At 43.5% G+C, this 21,641-nt stretch overlaps 1 protein-coding gene across 1 annotated transcript in view; it reads left to right on the top strand.

The window, feature by feature from the left end:
• The window catches only part of SNX30 (sorting nexin family member 30), a 124,983-nt gene that overhangs the window by 33,404 nt on the left and 69,938 nt on the right, over positions 1–21,641 (top strand). Inside the window, exon 2 of the mRNA XM_001099477.5 lies at positions 17,541–17,732. Within this exon, the coding sequence (XP_001099477.3) occupies positions 17,541–17,732 (192 nt within the window). The remainder of the gene's footprint in view (positions 1–17,540; positions 17,733–21,641) is intronic.

Genomic DNA, 21,641 nt, shown 5'->3' with positions numbered 1-21,641 from the left:
TGTGCAGCTGGTCTCCTTAAATGGACTAGGGTCAAGATTCCCCATGTGCATTTCTGTGCTGAGGGCTGCTGGCTTGTGAGAGTGGAAAAAATGGCCTGAATCAGGTATCACTGAAGCAAATTACTGAAGGTGAGTGACCTGTGAGAGGCAGCTGTCACATGGGTAAGAATATGTTAAGGTGTACCCAGTGACCTTGGTTTGAGCCTTTGCTGAACACAGTCATTTCAGTAGGACTTGACCTCATATCCTAAGGATGGGCTCTGTAGATGGCACACAGGGCTGTTGAACTTGGGTTTATTCAATTTTGCTAGAATGATAGCAGTTTCTGATCCTCTGTAATTTACCTGTATTTGAAACGTGATTCCTCCTGGTGTGGCCAGACTGTTTTTTTCCACCTAGGAAACATTCATCAGAGTATCCCAGGCCATACGACCTTGGCGTTGACAACACCTCTCATCTGCCCTTGCCTCTCCTGGCACCTACCCCCTAGGTTAGGTACTTCTGGGAGAGGGGTACCTGGACAGTTAGCAGCTCCCCAACTGCTCCGTCTCGTGTCTCCTCTATTTCCCTCTTTATTTTTTCTGCATGCTTTTTTTCTGAAGTCTTTTTGTAAAATGTGTCCATGGTTGCCGCTTTCTGCTTAACAGCTTAGCTGTTACCTGTGGGGTGCACCTCAGATTGTTAAGCCTGCTATTTAAGATTCCCTCGGATTCTGGAGCTAATCCACTTTCCAGGCCTTATTTCCTGCTGCTTCCCCTGGAGCAGCTCATGTCCATTCAGGATGACTGGTCCCCTGCCCGTGCCTTCTTTTTTGCCTTCTGCACTTCACCCCTTGGCGATTTTGCTGATGTGGTGTTCCGTGCCAGGAACGCCTTTCTCTTCCATTGAGCAGCTCTTCAGAGTTTATAGAGGACTTTCACACACATTCCCGATAATCTCAACGCAGCCTAGCCTGGGCTGGGTTTTGCTGTTTTCCAGTGAACGTCAGTAGATTTAAGTGGTTTTCTTATGACCTCATAGCTGGTAGGAGAACTAGAATTGAAACCCAGGTCTTCTGCTGTCCTGCCGAGCCCAGGTCACACCTCCCTCTCTGAAGCCTTCCTCGGAGAACAGAATTATTCTGGCTTTCTTCTGGGCTCTAGTATACAGGTCACCTAAACCAGATTCCTCAAGTAAATTCCTTATTGACTCCCTTTCCTCCACGTCCAGAATAACACCTAGCAGTCCGTGGGAACTTGATAAGTGTTTGGAAGAATACGTGAGCGAATAGATTTTGCTTTCCGTATCTTCTAATACGTGGTTTGGGGGAGTATAGCACCATGTTAATTAGGCTGCTTAAAACTCCTGTGTGTTGGAAAACATCTATGTTTTGGTCTATAGAATAAATAGGGAGTGATCATTTTGTCCCACTCTTTCTGCCATCTCATAGAAACATAATCAGGTATTTCATTACTTGAAGAAAGTTGCTTACAACACATTTAACTGTATATATATTTTAGGAATGTAATTTTTTTATTTATTTGGACACATGACTTCACTCTGTCACCTAGGGTGGAGTACGGTAACGTGATCACAGCTCCCTGCAGCCTCGACCTCCTGGGCTTAGGCGATCCTCCCACCTTATCCTCCTGAGTAGCTGGGACTACAGGTGTGTACTACCATGCCTGGCTAAGGTTATTTTTTTTTTTTTTGGAGATGGAATCTCGCTCTGTCACCCAGGCTGTGGCACAGTCTCGGCTCACTGCAACCTCTGTCTCCCTGGTTCAAGTGATTCTCATGCCTCAGCCTCCTGAGTAGCTGGGATTACAGGCATTTGCCACCACGCGCAGCTAATTTTTGTATTTTTTGTAGAGATGGGGTTTTGCCATCTTGGCCTGGATGGTCTCAAACTCCTGGCCTCAAGTGATCTACCTGCCTCAGCCTACCAAAGTGCTGGGATTACAGGCATGAGCCACCACGCCTGGCCATGCCTGGCTAAGTTTTTAATTTTTTTGTAGAGACAGGATTTTGCCTAGGTTGTTGGTCTTGAACTCCTGGGCTCAAGCAGTCCTCCCACCTTGGCCTCCCAAAGTGCTAGGATTACTTGCCAGCCTAGGAATGTCATTTGTAGCTAAATTTTGCCTAGCAACAGCTATGCTTAGGAGAAGCTTTGAGGAAAGCCACCTCTCCCTTCATCTATCAGCACCCTCTTCCACAGTAGCCTTAACTAAATCATAATATTCTTCGTCTGATGGTTTTCTGTATTGTATGTGAAGTGGAAAGAAAAGCATCTTTAGAAATCCTTACAGCTTATTGATCTCTTGTGTACTGGCTTCAAGATAAGCCCCCAAGCCTCTCCATACAGATGGATACCCTGTCGTTGCTGCTGTACTAACATGTAGGAGCTGTCTCCTTTTTTTTTTTTTTTTTTTTTTTTTTGAGACAAGGTCTCACCCTGTCACCCAGGCTGGAATGCAGTGGCACCATCTTGGCTCACCACAGCCTTGACCTCCTGGGCTTAGGTGATCCTCCCACCTCAGCCTCCTGAGTAGCTGGGACTATAGCCATGCACCACCATACTCTGTTAATCTTTTGTATTTTTTTGTAGAGACAGGGTTTTGTTGTATTGCCCAGGCTGGTCTCGAACTCCTGGACTCAAGTGATCTGCCTGCTGTGGCCTCCCAAAGTGCTGGGATTATGGGCCTGAGCCACCCTGCCTGGCCTCTTGTCTCTTTTCTGACTTCATTTTACACCTCATAGTTTACAGCTAAGTAAGGCTGTAAGAGTTTTTTCCCTCATTGATTCCTTCACTTTCTTCATTCATCTGTGTCTGTCCCTCTCCTAGTAGTGCATGGCCCTTGTTTGCAGAACTCATTTCTGTCTCTGAACTCAGAATGCCCATGTGAGAGGGTAAGACCATGACCAGTATTACATTTAAGGCCCTTTTCTTTTATGTCTCTCCTTGACTTTTTTTTTTTTTTTTTTTTAACTTTTGAGATGGGATTCCACCATGTTGCCCAGGCTCATCTCGAACTTGCGGGCTCAAGCGATCCGCCCGCCTTGGCCTCCCATAGTGCTAGGATTACAGGTGTGAGACACCACACCTTGCCCCTTTTGCCCCTTTTTTTTTTTTTTAAACTTTCCTTACCTGTCCTTGTCTGGTTACTTAGGTGTGAAACTCCTTTGAGCCATTTTGGTTTAGAATACCCGCTTCCTGTTTTTTCTCTTATTCTTTAATGTTTTGACTATGATGAGACTCTTGGTTCAGGGCCTTTTTCTTTTCCAGTGAGTACACTAACCATGGGAATAGAAATCACCCACATTCGGTCTGAGTCATGTCAGTGGGAATGTGGGAATTCCATCTGGGGCAGCCAGGTAGCCAGTCAGGTGGAGCTCCAGCCTGGAAGGCCATCTGTACTTTTGGGTTGTAGGTGGGCACACTTCAGGATTCTAAAAAGATGCTGTGGAGAAACTGTGTCTCAGGCCTTGAAAAGTTCCACAGAAAAACATCTCTTCTAGCTGCTTTGTGGTGAGATGCAGATCTGAATCAATACAACATTGTTGAGTGCCACAAAACTAGCACCGTGCAGGGAGAACCTGTTCTGTATGGGGAGAAAAAAATGAAGTGAAAACACTGTGGAAGGAAGTATGACCTATTTGAATGTAGTCACACGTTTCCTTCTCATTTAGCACATCCTCTTGTGTTCATTTTAGGTTTGGGTTGAGGGTTTAAGGACAGCGCCCAGCCCTATATGTAGGGTATGGGTGTCACAATTCATTAAGCATGGAAGTACTGTACTAGAGGGTGGTTTGAATTTGGGTTGCTCCAGGAGGTCGAAATGTATTTCTGTTTCCTCTTTTTAGTTTAGAGAGACAGTTTAGAATCTGAAGTGATTTTTTTTTTCCCTCCCTGGGTATTTTTGAGGTTCTAATAATTATAGGTTCTCTCCCAAGAAGCTTAGATATAACATCTAAGCTCCCAAGAAGATTGACATTTGCATGTGCACATGCAAATGTTGGTGCATAATTTTTGGCCCCCCAGGGTGCTTGTGGGTTTCAGAGAGACAGTCCCTATTGTAGAGGAATGGTGAATTTTTGGTAATTTTTGAGTCAAGGACAGTTGTTTTTTTTTTAAAAGACAGAGTCTCGCCCTGTTGCCCAGGGTAGAGTACAGTGGCGCAATCTTGGCTCGCTGCAACCTCTGCCTCCCGGGTTCAAGCAATTCTTCTGTCTCAGCCTCCTGAGTAGCTGGGACTACAGACACATGCCACCATGCCTGGCTAATTTTTTTTTTTTTGTATGTTTAGTAGAAACAGGGTTTCACCATATTAATCAGGCTGGTCTCAAACTCCTGAACTCGGGGGATCCACCCAAGGCAAAGACACTTTTAGTCTTGCTAAAAGTACAAGGCTTTTGCAGCACATCTGAGAAGTGTGGGCTGTAAGAGTGGGTTAACAGTAACCACTTGGCACCTGCTATTGGGAGTTGAGTCCTGCCCTGTTCCTCACTGGAGTGTTTTTTTTTTTTTTTTTTTTTTTTTTTTTTTTTTTTGTCCTTGAGAAGGTTTGGGCTGGGGTGATGATTAATCAACAAGCACATACTCAGCTCTGTATGATATATTGTTTCCTCCTGGCCTTTGTTCTGAAAACCCTAAACGCCCTTTTCTTGGACTTTCCTTAGGCACCTGACTTGTTAGGATCACATGCCGAGTGCACTCCGTGTGTGTAGTACCATGTCAGATGGTAGCACAGAAACATGTCGATGAGAACCAGGCTTTGTAAGATAAACAGATGGTACAGTTAAGAGGAGTTGGGCGAAGGGTAGGAACTGTTGTTTATGAAGGGATCATTCTAGGCATCTTCTTCTTACCTAAGGGGAACGCCTGGATTGTGGTGTAGCACAGCCCTACCCGGGCTCCTCACACACCACTCGAGGGACCTCATGCCTGTTACGTATAAGACTTTTCCTTATGTGTAATAGAGACAACTTGGATGATCTCTGGGGGTGGTTCTACACCCTAGACCCTTGTGTGATTTTGGTGCAGAAGTTTCAGTGGAGGAATGCCTTCCTTAGCTTTATAAATTTTCAGTTGGCAAGATCCTGAGAATCAGGGTCAAAGTGGGCAGAAAAGGGAGCAGGATTGCAGGATTTTTTTTTTTCTTTCTTGAGGCAGGGTCTTGCTCTGTAACTCAGGCTGGAGTGCAGTGGCATGATCTCAGCTTACCACAGCCTCAACTTCCTGGGCTTTTAGGTGATCCTCCCACCTCACACTCCCCAGTAGATGGGACCACAGGCATGCGCCACCACGCCCAGCTAATTTTTGTGTTTTTTGTAGCGATAGAGTTTCACTATATTGCCCAGGCTGGTATCAAACTCCTGGGCTCAAGCAATCCTCCTGCCTTGGCTTCCCAAAATGTTGGGATTCCATGAGTGTGCCACTGCACCTGGCCTCGAGAGCAGGATTTTAGGTCGAGTTGTGTTGTGTCTGTGCCCTCTGGGAAGGTGAATTCTGTCTTTGTAGAAAGCTGTCTGCTTGGACTGTTGAGTCCTCCGGGTGGCGTGCACATCCTTGACCACCAGCAGAGGCAGAATTTTTGTGTTGGGGATCTTAGTTATTGTTAGGAACAGGCTCTCGGAAATGCCTCTCGTCCTTGGTTGTTGGGGATTTCTCAGCCTGGAATGTCCTGGCCAAGGTCTCCCCCAGCCTTGTTTTTCCATTTGGCAAGTCTGCTTACTCTTCTCAAGTTGCCGCCATCAATTCATGGAGCTCTGTTCATAACCAATATTGCATTGCATCAGAGTTAGAGGTCTCGTGTCCATATCCCCAACTAAAGTTATTTAGATGCTATATCCTATTTTGTTTGGTAGCACTGCATTGGGACTTTGGCCTTGTGTATTTGGTGTTTAGTATGTGCTTGAAATACTGGATCTTCCTTAGAAGGAATGAACAGGAATCATATATAATAAATGCAACTGAGAGTTGGGGAAAATCTTGGCTCCTAAGAATCATAAGAATGTCTGGAGAAGTGAATGTTAGTCTGGAGATTCTTAGAAAAATCTATTAACAGCCACTGGCAACTTTGCCAAGGAATGTGGACTTGGGCTCTTTAATTTTGACTTTATGATCTTGCTAAGAGGTGTTCTTTTGCATCAGGCCAATGGGTGGAATTTGCTTGAAGGGCAGATTTTCTAATAGAAAACCTATGAAAAACATTTTCAGTTTCTAAAGAACTTTAGCAACAAAGCTTTGAAACAGGCGATCTCTTAAACCATGTCTAAAGAAAAAGTCTTGCTTTATAAGAAATGGTCCTGAATCCAAAGTAGAAACGTGTAAAACTGTTTAGGGGGATACTAACTTAGAAACCATAGGCTATGGGCGTTGGGCACTGGGAGATACTTGTACAAGCAACCTTGGAGTTTTTGGAGAATATTTTGAAATGGTAATTCCTGGGCTGTGTGGCAAGGAAAACTGAACTTCCTACTAATAAGCAAGTAGCAGCGCAGAATTTGAGACATACTGTTAATAGTTAAGATACATTTGAATAACTCTCCAAAAAAAAAAAAAAAAAACCAAAAGAGAAATCTCTATGTCTTAATATTCCCTACTTTTTATATCACTGTGTCCTATCTAGATTGTTAAAAATTATGCAGACATTTTAATGATTATATGTACTAGTCAGCTTTGCTGTGGTAATAACTCCAAAAATGCAAAGGTGTGCAACAAACATGAATTTCTAGGTCATGTTGTGTGTCAGTGGCTGTGAGTCAGCTTCTCTGGCCCCCTCCTGCAAGTCTTCCCCTTCCAAAGGAGCAGTCCCTGTTTGGGACACAACTGCTTTCAAAGTCGAGTAGCAAGGGAGCTGGTGGAAGCATGCGTTGACTCTTAAAGGATCTGCTCTGATCCGATGTACATTCATGTACCGGTGGCCGGAGCAAGTCACGTGTCCAAGGCCAAAGTCAGTGTGGTGGGGAGTTGTCTTCCTGTGGGAAGTCACTTGGCAATAAGAAGAATATATGATCCTTTTAAAGGAAGGGAAGATCATAATTGTGAACACGAATGCAATCTGCCACTTCTTTCCCAGAACACTTGGTAAATATAGCAGTTCATGTTTACCATTTAAAAATGCTTTAAACACATTTTCTCCCCATTATGTGTATTAAAAATTTTAGATAATTTGAGAGGAGCTTGACCTATTGCCATGAAGTGATGTGGCAGATCACTGTATGAGTTCAAGTATTCTTCTCTATATTATTGCAGTACCTAGACTTTCCAGAATGGTTTTGAATTATGGCAAATACTTTATATCTGAATGTAGTGGACATGCCTTTGTGATTTGAAAGGTTTCTTCATTTTTAAAATACGTCCACTACATTTTTGACGGTTTTATTGTTATTGGAGATAATTTACAGAGCGTGAAATTCACCATTTTAAAGTATATAATTGTGAGTGTATATTCACAAGGTTGTGCAGCCATCATCGCTATCTAATTTTAGAGTATTTTGTCACCCCAAAAAGAAATCTGGTCTTTATTAAGCTGACTCTCCCTGTTCCCCCTACCTGTAGCCCCTGGCAACCAAGTCTGCTCTCTGTCTCTCAGATTTGCCTGTTTTGACATTTCATATAAATGGAATTATGTAGCATATGGCTTTTCTCATCTGGCTTCGTTCACTTAGTAATGTCTTCAAGATTAATTGCTGATGTTTTCTGATAGATATTTTTAAACATATTTAGGAACTTTCTTTTTCTTTTTTTTTTTTTTTGAGATGAAGCTTTGCTCTGTCGCCAGGCTGGAGTGCATTGGCTCAATCGCACTACTCACTGCAACCTCCGCTTCCGGAGTTCAAGCGATTCTCCTGCCTCAGCTTCCCAAGTAGCTGAGACTATAGGTGCGCGCCACTATGCCCAGCTAATTTTTGTGTTTTTAGTAGAGATGGGGTTTCACCATGTTGGCCAGGATGATTTCAATCTTTGACCTTGTGATCCGCCCGCCTTGGCCTCTCAAAGTACTGGGATTACAGGCGTGAGCCACTGCACCCGGCCGGGAACTTTCTTTTTACTTCTTAATTTTACTTAGAGATTTAAATGGAATGGCTGATATGAGTGACACCAGTAAGTATTTTGGTAGTTTTGCACGTGAGTATCTTCAACAATGATTATATATAGAATCAGTTAATGTAATAAATTGTATTGATAAATTTCCTAATGTTAAATCATTCTTTCTTTCCTGGAATACATTTGACTTGATCCTGGTATATGGTTTTTTTTCCAAAAATTCTTTTAGTTTACTATTAGCTGTTACTTTATTAATGATGTTTACACTTGTACTCAGTTTTCTTTTTTGTCCTAATATTTTGATACCAGATATAGATAGTCATCATGAAATGATTTGAAAGGTTTCTCCACTTTAAAATTATGTCTTAGAATATTTGAATAAAGTAGGACTCATTCTTTGAAGGTTCATGAGTGCTCACTGTAAAACACTTGGGACCCAGCTTACCTCTTAGTGGATGCTCTGTGACAACAGTTTTGTGGTTATTTATCTGTTTAGGTTTTTTACCTCTATTTAATTTCACTTTGATCACGTAATTTTTCCTAGAAAGCCAGCTAGCTCATATAGATGTCCAAATTTGTTTGCATAGTTATTCATAGCACAACCTTTTAATTTACAATCATACATAGACACAACTTCTAAATAGTTGTTGTCTGTTCCCTTTTTCCATTTTCCTCTTTTTAAATTTTTTATTGAGACAGCATCTCACTCTGTTGCCCAGGCTGGAGTGCAATAGTGTAATCTCTGCTCACTGCAGCCTCCGCCTCCCGGGTTCAAGCAAGTCTCATGCCTCAGCCTCCCGAGTAGCTGTGACTACAGGCTTGAGCCACCGCCTGGCTAACTTTTTGTATTTTTACTGGAGACAGGGTTTCACCATCCTGCCCGGGCTGGTCTTGAGCTCCTGGGCTCAAGCAATCCACCTGCCTTGGTCTCCCAAAGTGCTGGGATTATAGGTGTGAGGCCACTACACCTGGGCCGTTTTCCTCTTTTTGTATTGGTCAGATTTCCTAAGTTTTAGTTTATCTGATTCATCTTTTAGAAGAATTAAATTTTGCTTTTGTTTACAACTTTCGTTCTTTTCTGTTTTAATTTATGCTTTCATTTTTAAATTCTCTTTCCACTTTCTTTAGGCTTTTTTTTTTTCTTTTTCTTTTAATGGGACCACAGAGTAAGTCTGGCCTAAAGGGTTCTGTTGTATGGACTTCATCTTTGTCAAATGCATGTTTATCTGTTATTGAGGACTCTTGCTTTTTTGTGTTTCGGTTTTCTAGGGTCTGAGTGATGAGCTAATGCCATTTTGACTTGTTTTTATGGTTTACTTGCCTCCGATGAGGTAATAATTCAGGCCTGCTATTTGCCCCCATCAGAACAAGTGAATTATTGGATCCCCTGTGTTTCTGCTTGATGTTGTTAGCATTGTCTTAGATCCATAGATTACTCGTTATCTGTCAGATGGGAAAGAAGCCTGGCTTTCTCTGTGTTTTAGCTGCTCCCCACATCTCAGTAGAGCCCAGTGCCCCCAGCATTTGCAGTCTGGCCTGCTTTGGGCTTGTTGGACACACCCCAGGGCAGCCAACCCAAATGCCTTCATGTTCCTATGAGCTGCTGCTTCCATCTCTACCCATCATGGAGGGGAGAAGGCCATGTGGGCAGGGTGCCCTCTGCTGGTGGCCCATTTGTCTGTGTATTTGTCTGTGCTTGGCATCCCCTTGGTCACAGTCACAGCAGCCAACACCTTGGTGGTCCTGGTTTGCCCCACTGCCGAACCTTCCATGTCCTCTACTCCCCACTGACAATCCAACTTTCAAATTAGTGTGCGTGTAAAGGGGGTTCAAGAACATTTTCTCCTTATTAGGTAACCTCGATAACCTGAAGTAACTTCGGTGACATGGGTTAGATTCTTCTTAGTTCTTTTTTCAGTTGTGGCCCAGGTGGAGCCAGTAGACAGACAACCTTTGAAACCTTTGGCATTTGGATTGTTTCCAGTATTGACGTGACTTCAGTCACTGTTTTTCTTGTTCTTTTTACCTCCACTGTTTAATTTTTTTTTTCTTTCATTTTCTAGGTTAAATTAGTATCTGGAGGGTGGAAAAAGGGAGAAAGCAGAGGCTTGTGTTCAACTCACTGAGTTTATCTAGAGGTCTGGCTTTCTAATTTTTTAAACGAGTGTGTCACATTACACATACAAACATGATCGCTTCCTGGTTATTGAGCCTTTGGGATTTTTCTAGGTTTCACTCTGTGTTCTTTGTATCATGAACATCTTTGAACAGAACATTTTTGAGATTGTCCCTTTGAGTTTATTCTCGAAAGTGGGCTTAACTTTTATTTTACAACAAAATCAACAATCAAGAATATTCAGTTTGTATAGAATATATTCATTCTTTTTTTTTTTTTGAGATGGAGTCTTGCTCTTGTCACCCAGGCTGGAGTACAGTGGTGCAATCTTGGCTCACTGCAACCTCCACCTCCCAGGTTCAAGCAGTTCTCCTGCCTCAGCCTCCTGAGTAGCTGGGATTACAGGCGTGTGCCACCACCCCTGGCTAGTTTTTGTGTTTTTAGTAGAGATGGGGTTTCACCATGTTGGTCAGGCTGGTCTTGAACTCCTGACCTCGTGATCCACCGGCCTCGGCCTCCCAAAGTGCTGGGATTACAGGTATGAGCCACTATGTGTGGCCGACACGTTCATTCTTTATGCATCTGCCCTGTACCTGGCACGAGGGAGGTAAATTAAGACAAGTAACATACAGTCTGTGTATTCAGAAGAGCCATCATTTTATCCTTAATGTAAAGACACCTTGACAGGCTTTGTCAAGCTCCTCTGAGACTAGATCATTCAGTTGCCCACATTCCTCCAATAGAATAAAAAAGAGAAATTAGATTGTTTTAGCATGACTTGTTTTTATTAAAACTATATTGGCTCCTAGTATATACCACTCTCTTTTCATAAATCATATGTTCAATGTAATATAAAATTTTGCTAGTGATTTATGTTAATTTAATATTCTGTCTTGTGGCGGGTTGACCATAATGGTGTGTCTTAAAATTGAAATTCTTTGAAACAGAGGAGTTTGTAAGGCAACCTCACTCTGCATCTGTCTTCCTAGGGTAAAGTAAAACGGGGAAGGAGGAAGAAGTGCCCTTTTTTTGTTTGTTTGTTTGTTTGTTTGTTTGTTTGAGACGGAGTCTCGCTCTGTCGCCCATGCTGGAGTGCAGTGGCCGGATCTCAGCTCACTGCAAGCTCCGCCTCCTGGGTTTATGCCATTCTCCTGCCTCAGCCTCCCGAGTAGCTGGGACTACAGGCGCCCGCCACCTCGCCCGGCTAGTTTTTTTTTGTATTTTTAGTAGAGACGGGGTTTCACCGTGTTAGCCAGGATGGTCTCAATCTCCTGACCTCGTGATCCGCCCGTCTCGGCCTCCCAAAGTGCTGGGATTACAGGCTTGAGCCACCACGCCCAGCCAGAAATGCTCTTATAATGGAAACCTACATAGTGAAAATTGGTATTTTGCTACAGTGGGGAGTTTTCATTATTAATCAACTATGTAGTTGTAACTCTTCACAAAGGCTATTCTGGATATCCTTTGTTATAATAAAATCATTAAGAAAATATATTTGAGGCCCCAACTATGGGTCTCAATGCAATTTTAAATTTGCAGCAGCATTTATTGTGTGTCTGCTGTGAACCCAGCCTCATAGTTTATAAAAGGATGCAAGAATACTTAGAAGTGCGTGTGTGTGTGTGTGTGTGTGAGTGAGAGAGTGAATAGTGATATAGCACCCGCCATGTACCAGACACTATTCCAACTGCTTTCAGATACTAACTAACTCAATCTCACTACACCCATTTTATAAATGAGGACAAGGGGGCTTAGAGAGATTAAGAAGCTTGCTTAAGTTGCACTGCTACTAATTAGTGGTACTGGGATTCAGAACTGGGCAGTCTGGCTTAGGTTAGCCTCAGTTGCTTGTCATTCCACAGACATTTATTGAGTACTTTTGATAGGCAAGGGATTGAATTTGGTCATTTCTAAGATTCATTCATTCATGAAATACTTACTGAGAACCTACCATGGGCTGGAGTAGCATGGTCTCTCCTCTTAGGGAATTTGTAGACTAGTGGGGAATCAGACAGTCAATAAATATATAATGTATTTTCAAACAGTGATAAGTCCTGTAAAGAAAATAAAGCCAGAGAAGGGGCTAGAGAGGGATGGAGGGATGCAGAGTTATTTTAGATTTTATTAGCTGAGGGGGCATCTCTGAGTAGGTGTCATTTGAGGAGAAACCTGTCTGAGGAGAGAGGCCAGCCATAGGGGGGATCTGGAGGGAGAAGAGTGCTCCAGGTAGAGGGAGCAGCAAGTGCAAAGGTCCTGATGTCAGAATGAGCCGGCACGGTGCGTGGGCCAGTTACGGAAGACCGTTGTTTCTAGAGCTGGGGAGAGGGTTGGTGGTGAGGTCAGAGAACAGGGTAAGGGCCAGGTCATTTTGGCCCTTGCAGGTTATGGGAGGGAGTTTCGATTTTCTTCTGAATGTCAGGGGATATCTTTGGGACTTTTGAGTAGGGGAGTGATGTGTTTTGATTTATGATTATTATTTTTTTTAGAGACAGGGTCTTGTTGTGTTGCCCAAGCAGGAGTATAGTGGCACGGTCACAGCTTATTGCAGCCTCGGTCTTCCGGGCTCAAGAGATCCTTCCGCCTCAGCCTCCCGAGTATCCGGGACCACCAGTGAGTGCCACCATGCCTGACTAATTTGTAAAATTTTTGTAGAGACAGGGTGTCTTCATGTTTCCTAGGCTGGTCTCGAACTCCTGGGCTCAAGCGATCCTCCCACTGCCTCATTCCCCCAAAGTGCTGGGATAACAGGCATGAGCCACCGCGCTTGGCCTGATTTAAATTTTTAAAGGAGAACTCTGGCTGCAGCATGGAGAACAGACTGTGGGGTGGCAAAAACAAAGCAGGAGGCTTTTGTGTTGAGCCAAGGAATTCCCTCTCCTGGAGGGAACTGTTGGTCATAATGGTGATAAAAGTTGGTCGTAAAGGTGCTGCCACCACCCGATACCTGCTCTTGAGCTCAAATCTCTGTGTCGCAAACCGCACTGCGGGAGGATGCTGATGGAGAAGCAGCCTGTGTCATTCAGTTCGCCTCACCCTCTGCCCATGCCTCATGAGATGCACATGCTTTCCCTCCACATTCATTGCTCATGGGGACCCTATCTTGAAGGGAGTCGTTTTGGGATAAACTTGTATTAAGACCCTAAGGAAAAAAAGTTAACTTTCCCTGACTGGCTTTAAAAACAGAAGCTTCGGTCCAGCACGGTGGCTCACGCCTATAATCCCAGCTCTTTGGAAGGCCGACACAGGTGTATCACGAGGTCAGAAGTTCAAGACCAGCCTGGCCAATATGGTGAAACCCTGTTTCTACTAAAAATACAAAAATTAGCCGGGTGTGGTGGTATGCGCCTGTAGTCCCAGCTACTTGGGAGTCTGAGGCAGGAGAATTGCTTGAACCCAGAAAGCAGAGGTTGCGCTGAGCCAAGATCGCACCGCTGCACTCTAGCCTGGGCGACAGAACAAGACTCTGCCTTGAAATAACAACAACAAAAACCCTAGAAGCTTCATATTTACTTAAAGGATTTATGGCCAGAGAATAGACATGAGAGACAGCTTAGGGATGGAAAAAGACACACAAGAGAGATTCAGCATGGGAAGAAACCCTGGCCTAAGAACCAGACACCTGGGTTCAATCTTTGGCACAGCACATGCTAGTGTCTGTACATCTGGGCGAGTTACTTAACTTTTTTGAGTCTGCTTCCATGTCAACAGAGATGATACCTGTATTGCTAACCTCACGAGGCTGTCATGGGGTATGGTGAAGTAAGCACTGTGTATGGCTGTGCCATCTCCATCTAAGGTGGCAGTGTCACTGCTTAGGAGATAACAGACCCCGGTAGCCTGTCTGCTATTCTCATGTCTCAAGTAACATTCCCAGGAACACGCTGGGATGAGGACTGGGGGGGTTTTCCATGGTTGCGTAGTCCTAGGAGGGAAGAATCTGGAGTATGTGACAAGATCTGATTGATTGACTCTTCCCTCCCTCACCCCCAACAACTGGTTCGAGAACTAACTTCGTACTGTCTGGCCAAGACATTTCAGATCTTTATGTGGGCTGTTCCTGGAAGGTTATTGGCTGAGGTTCCCAGGGCAAATGTGAGGGGAGTTGGCTTGAAGTCACTACCCAACCTGGGGAGACAGATAATCACACACACCCTGACAATACAGTCACACACACACACGCACGCACACACATGATGAGCAAGGCACAGTTGCAGTCACTGGGGACTCACAGTGTTTGTGGATAAGTCTGATATATAAATAAATGATTAAAACTACAAAATGCTTCAGTGGAGATGTCTTCAAAGTATTGAGAAGGATGTGAGTAATTCTACCAGGGAGTGGGTCAAGGAAAGTGTTAAAGGAGAGGGGATTCAAGCAGATTTCTGGAAGATATTTGGAGATGCTATGTACAACAGATGGGGGACTTTTCCAGCAAAGATAAGGGGCATGCAACCGCTGGGTGATTCCTAGGAACTGGTCCCTTGGATGTGGAAGGTGGTGGTAAGAAAGGAGGCTGCTGAGATCAGGCCAGGCCGGATTGTGGGAAACCACTGTCTGAGCTGATTTTGGCATCTCTGCCTTAAGATTGTGAATTCTTTTCTTTTCCTTTTTTTTTTTTCTTTTTTTGAGACGGAGTCTTGCTCTGTCGCCCAGGCTGGAGTGCAGTGGCGCAATCTTGGCTCACTGCAAGCTCCACCTCCTGGGTTCACACCATTCTCCTGCCTCAGCCTCCCGAGTAGCTGGGACTACAGGCACTCGCCACCTCGCCCGGCTAATTTTTTGTGTTTTTAGTAGAGATGGGGTTTCACCGAGTTAGCCAGGATGGTCTCTATCTCCCAACCTCGGCCTCCCAAAGTGCTGGGATTACAGGCATGAGCCACTGCACCCGGCCATGAATTCTTTTCTTTTGTGCAGTGTCTATCCACTGACAGAGCTGTTCTGAGGCCTGGTGTGCTAGTGTTGATAAAATGTAAAGGAGGGCCCCTGTGAGGCCTAGCGTGGCATCCTGCCTGAGGTCAGTGTTTAAATGTTAACTGAAATGACCAAGACATGATGTTTATCCTGGAGTTCCAGAGAAGACGTTGTCCCCGTACAAATCCACAGACACTGGGGTGTGGACACCGTGTGTCCTGTAGTACCAGTACATTGCAAAAGCAGTCCCATCAGTGGCTGCTGCTGTAGTTGGGCTCTGCAGTCATGTCCACACTGAGAGGGGCTGCTGAAGGTGTGACGTCCCAGCTGATGAGCTTGTCCATCTGCCCTGTAGTCAGAAGCATAGCAGTAGAGAAGTGGAGAGGGTAGGTCTATTGCCATGAGTACCTTCTGTGAAAATGGTACCCTTTTAGTAATTACAGTTTTTTTGATATTACATAAGTATATGATTAAATGATCTGTGGTCAGTGGAAATGGGAGTTGAAGGTGCCTTTTCTGTGTACTTTCCATTACCCCCCAAGTTGGGTGACATCGCCCTTGACTCCAGGCCATGCTTCTTCCCTCTGCCGTGTCCCATTGCTCTTCCCAGATGTCCCATCATCAGCTAGAGCTCATGGATGTGACTGCTAGGTTAACCTCTAATTTCCTGTACGTTCTCTTACGTGGTGGCTGGGTCATAACTCATTCTCTTACGTGGTGGCTAGGAGAGAATATGAGGAAAGCACCCTCTGCTCCTCAGCCTGTGATCTGATGGCCCACAGGTCACCAACGCTCTTCCCAAGATGTCATGTCACTTTCTTGCCATATTCTTTAGTCTCTGTCTCCCAGTTATTCCAGGGTGACATTCAGAGGCCTTGACATCTGCTGCTAGGCAGGGCTCTGTTCTGTTACCAAACCTTCAAACTAAACAAGATAACTAACTAGGCCTTGTCAGTTTCACAGCCATTTTTTTTTAATATTGTAGGGACATAATTTATTAATTGGCTTCCTCCTAAGACCTAAAGAGTGAGGTCTGTAATTTTAAAAACCTATCCTTCCCTTCCTTTCCTGGCATTTGCCCCACTGACCACCCTCCTACCCACTACTCTCTTTTAAAAACATTGTGGAAAATTTTAAGCATATAGAAAAGGGAGGAGAATTGTATAATGAACTTGCAAGTACCAGCTTCAACAGTGATCAACTTGGGCATCTTGTATCATTTATATCCCCACCTACTCATCCTTAATTATTTTGAAGCAAATGCTATTTCATTTTATTCATAAATATTTTAGTATATAATTTTAAAAGATGAAGATTTTGTAAAATCATACTTCCATTAACATACCCAGTGATTCCTTAATATTGATATTCAGATTTCCCTAAATATCTCAAAATCTTTATCTTTTTGTATCTTGTTTTAATGGAATTGGTTGATCTCTTAAGTTTCTTTACATCTATAGGTGCTTGCTCTCTCCTTTCTTTTTTTTTTTGAGATGGAGTCTTGCTCTGTTGCCCAGGCTGGAGTGCGGTGGCGTGATGCCGGCTCACTGCAACCTCTGCCTCCCAGGTTCTAGCAATTCTCCTGCTTCAGCCCCCCGAGTAGCTGGGATTACAGGCTCACGCCACCATGCCTAGCTAATATTTGTATTTTTTTATTTTTATTTTTTTTGAGACGGAGTCTTGCTCTGTCATCCAGACTGGAGTGCGGTGGTGCGATCTCGGCTCACTGCAAGCTCCACCTCCCTGGTTCATGCCATTCTCCTACCTCAGCCTCCCGAGTAGCTGGGACTACAGGCGCCCGCCACCATGCCTGGCTAATTTTTTGTATTTTTAGTAGAGATGGGGTTTGTATTTTTTTTTTTTTTTTAGTAGAGACAGGATTTCACCATGTTGGCCAGGCTGGTCTTGAACCCTTCCCAAAGTGCTGGAATTACAGGTGTGAGGCACTGCGCCCAGCCGGGTTTCTTAATGTTTACCTGGGCCCACGTGGTGGTCTTGAGAAAGGGGGAGAAACAGAGTGTACTCATAGGGATCTTTCCTTTTTTAAAATTACAGACCTCACTCTTTAGGTCTTAGGAGGAAGCCAATTAATAAATTATGTCCCTACAATATTAAAAAAAAATGGCTGTGAAACTGACAAGGCCTAGTTAGTTATCTTGTTTAGTTTGAAGGTTGAGGTTTGATGATGGTGGGGCTATTATGTTCTCTGCCCTTGAACTACTTGCTCATGTTGGTTTCTCCAGCACCTCCTAAAAGATGAATTGGCATGAAATTGATTCAAAGCACTACCATAGTTTGTTTCTCTTGGTCGTAAAAGATTCGTTCACTCAAGAAACCACTGAGTAAGGAGAGGCTCAGGTGTTTCAAAAGTTATTTTTGGATTTTAGAAGTGTTTATCGGTTTGGCTAAACCAGCTGCTTTTGCTGATATTCTCCTGTGTGTGTTTTCATTTAATTTTAAGGTACTCTTTTCTTCTTTTAGGATCTCATTTTGCCCAACGGTGGTACTCCAGCAGGTACTTCAAGTCCCGCCTCTTCATCTTCCCTTCTCAACAGACTTCAGCTTGATGATGACATTGATGGTGAGACTAGAGATCTCTTCGTTATAGTCGATGATCCCAAGAAGCATGTGTGTACGATGGAGACCTACATCACCTATAGGATCACCACCAAAGTAGGTCCCTGTGTTACAGAATGCCTGTGTTGAGTGGTCTCAGGGAATTGGGGTCTACCTCAGTGAATTTTGCCTTTGCTCTCCCTCTCATTGTACAACTCTGTTCACCTTGATCACACTTGTGGGTGTGGCTTTTTGAGAGAATAGGTGTAATTCAGATGAAAGGATTATATATAATAGTTTTTTAAATCTTAGAATGAGGAAGAAATTATGACTAAGATTTTTCAAATAAACATTTAATCCCTATACTTGCACTTGTTTTTTACCATGACACTATTTAACATATTAATATCATATTACTTCTGAAATTTATGAATCATTGTATCAACCTAAATCACTGTGATGAGACCATGAATAAAATTTGGCCTAGGTGGGATAGATGGTAGCAGGAGGAGGAATAATGGGAAGACAGGAACTAATACTTACTGTCTTTCTGGTATGTATCAAATAGGTAATGGGCAGGTGTTGAGATTTAATTGATTGATTAACTTAAGATCATAACAGTTTTTTTGTGGGTTTTTTTTTCTGTTTTTTGTTGAGACAGAGTCTTGCTCTGTTGCCCAGGCCAGAGTGCAGTGGTGTGATCTCAGCTCACTGCAACTTCCATCTCCGGGGTTCAAGCAATTCTCTTGCCTCAGCCTCCTGAGTAGCTGGGATTATAGGCGTGTGCCACTATGCCCAGCTACTTTTTGTACTTTTAGTAGTGACGGAGTTTCACCTTATTGGCCAGGCTGGTCTCGAACTCCTGACCTCAGTTGATCCACCCACCTCGGCCTCCCAAAGTGCTGGGATTACAGGCGTGAGCCACCGCGCCCAGTCAAGATCATAACAGTCTTAAAACTTATATCCTTTAGTTACAGTTTTTCAGTTGAGGAAATGGAGGTAGAAAGTTCAAATAACTTGCTCAAAGTTACAAAGTTGGTAACCAGGATTCTAATTTGAATTTGTAGGACTGTACAGCCTATATTTTAATTTTTTAAAACCATACTCTTTACATAATTCCACTTATAAAAGAATAATTTTAATGTATCATTTGTTACTTATGAAAATTATTTTTTGAATATTTAAAATAGTATTAAAGTTTTAGTCTTGGAACAAGGTTTCCCAATCTTGGCAGTATTAACCCTTTGGACTGAAGAGTTCTTTGCTGTGGGGGCTGTCCTGTAGAGTGTTTATCAGCAGCCCTGTCCTCTATCCTTGAGATGGCAGGAGTGTCCTTCTCTTGGTCCCCAGTTTTGACAACCAAAAATGTCTCCAGACATTGCCAAATGTTCCCTGGGGGACAAGATTGCCACCCCACCCCCCCCACCAGTTGAAAGCCACATATTTAGAGGAAGAATGACAATATTGACATTACTAGGGAGAGAATTCATATTATCACTTTATGTTTTGGGATAAAAAGTGTTTATTAGGCCAGGCGCAGTGGCTCACGCCTATAATCCCAGCACTTTGGGAGGCCGAGGCGGGTGGATCACCTGAGGTCAGCCTGAACAACATGGAGAAACCCCATCTCTACTAAAAAAAAAACACAAAATTAGCCGGGCTTGGTGGTGCATGCCTGTAATCCTAGCTACTCTGGAGGCTGAGGCAGAAGAATTGCTTGAACCTGGGAGGCGGAGGTTGTGGTGAGCCGAGATTGTGCCATTGCACTCCAGCCTCGGCAACAAGAGTGAAACTCCATCTCAAAAAAAAAAAAAAAAGTGTTTAGTCAGGAAGCTATCCTATTTCTTGGTACCCCACCCCCCAACAAGTCACATAACAAAGAGTGATTTACAGATATTTTTGGAACTTTTAATAGATGGTGTCTTTATGGATGGCATTAAGAGGAGCTCTGATGAGCATGTCTCTCGTCTTTTACTGTGTCTTTTTTCTATTTCATTGTAGAAAAAAATTATTTTTGAAAGTTTTGTAAGTTCTGTACCTTTTATTCTTTGGGAAGACAAGCAGGGAATAAAATACTCAAGTTGTGTTTCTTCATCTCTTATTGGATGAAAATTTTATATTTGTGAAAAAATAAAAGAAGCAATGCTGAAGGCCATATACAGAGTGGAAGCAGGGACCCTCCCTCAGCCCTTCTTACTTAGCTTGTCCTTCTTGCCAAAAGCAACCGTGGCTAAAATTTGCTGTGTGTCCTTCTAGTCGTTTTTCTTTGCATTTGCATTCACACGCATGTATAGTTAGAATGTATATAATTCAGATTTTGGTGTAATATTGCTTTCCAATGTTCCCTTCCATTTTATAGTGTTTTTGAAGACCTTTCTGTGTTCTATATGACCATGTCTAGCTTACTTTTTCAATCTCTGCCTAATTATTTATGCAATAATTATATCATGTCTTTTCTCGATGGACATTTAAGCCTTCTCCAGTTTTTTGATGTTACTACTCTGTTTTTTCTTTTCTTTTTCTTTTTTTTTTTTTTTTGAGACAGAGTCTGCCTCTGTCGTCCGGGCTAGAGTACAGTGGCACGATCTCAGCTCGCTGCAACCTCCGCCCTCTGGGTTGAAGTGGATTCTCCTGCCTCAGCCTCCCGAGTAGCTGGGACTACAGGTGTGTGCCACCATGCCTGGCTAATTTTTGTGTTTTTAGTAGAGATGAGGTTTTACTATGTTGGCCAGCCTGGTCTTGAACTCCTGCTGTCAGGTGATCTGCCTGCCTGGGCCTCCCAAAGTGCTGGGATTACAAGCGTGAGCCACTGTGTCAGGCTGCTACCCTGTTTTCTGCACCAGGTTTGCATGTAAAGATTTGTCTATGTACGTGTGCACACGCACAGTCTTACCCCACTAAACCACTGGGCGCCTAGCCCAGACATTGGGCTAGATGCTTACATATGTTACTTCCTCAGAGGACCTAGGTTAATATACATATTTCCAGGAATTATATCCATTTGTTTATTTTTTTCTAGGGTGGCCTTATTTTTTACCCTGTAGTCAGTGAAAGGTAAGCCTGTTTTTTTTTTGAGTTGGTACTGTAAACAGCCAAATGACAAAGTGACCGCCTTGCTGGCACAGCAGTGCTTGCCCACTGTGACATTTTCCCTTGGCTTCTTGGTTCTTCTGCCCCAGAATGCAAATACTGCAGGACTGCCGTTAACTGATTCAGAGGCCAACGCGCAGCTGCAACTCACCAGTCTTTCCTGTGCTTCTTCTCTTTCCTTCCCTATCTTTTTCCCTGTCTGTTCTTATTTCTGTCCCTTCTCCTGGGCTTGATTTCCTGTAAGTCATTAAATGCCTTAGAGTAACGTTTTCCAAGTTCTAGCAGCACATTTTCACTTGGCTGTGATGCCAGCACCTCGATAATCTTGTTGCAGAACTGAGTTTTACTTTTTATCATTTCTTTCACTTCTGATCTCAAACGAGAGTTGTCTTCTTCTCCTGTTTCTAATAGTGACGCCGGGTTTATATTTTGGTGGTGCATTCAGAGGCTTCTTTCTGAAGTTGTATTGAAGGATATCATAGGGGTGTGTGAGAATGAGAGAAAGAGGACAAACAGGAGGAACATGGGATCCCAACACGTGACCCTGTCCTGGGCCTTCCACTTCTGAGGTCCTCAAACAAAGTTAATGGTCAGAGGACAAGGTTGTTCAAATGCTTTGCTTTATTACCTTAAGGCTTTGATGCTGTAGTCCTAATTCAGATTCCTGATGACCAGGACTGGACAAAGTACAGAGCTCTTTTTGCCTGAGCTAAAATGAGTGAGGGCTGACAGCCAATGTAGGCAAAGAATTATCCACCCAAATCTAAGGTACCAGTATCTTGTCTCCCCAGTGGTAGAGAGCCAGTTTAGGCCTTCTTAGGGCAGGCAGCTTCTGGCTCTTTTTTTTCTGCAGACTCCAAGAAAGTAACATCATAACAGCAGCTAGTTATTGGACACTTACCATGCACTGTACTTTTTTGCAGTTGAAACTTTTAT

Source organism: Macaca mulatta, chromosome 15 (genome assembly GCF_049350105.2).
Source record: "Macaca mulatta isolate MMU2019108-1 chromosome 15, T2T-MMU8v2.0, whole genome shotgun sequence".
NCBI classification, from domain to species: domain Eukaryota; kingdom Metazoa; phylum Chordata; class Mammalia; order Primates; family Cercopithecidae; genus Macaca; species Macaca mulatta.
This window is presented reverse-complemented; position numbering and strand designations above follow the sequence as displayed.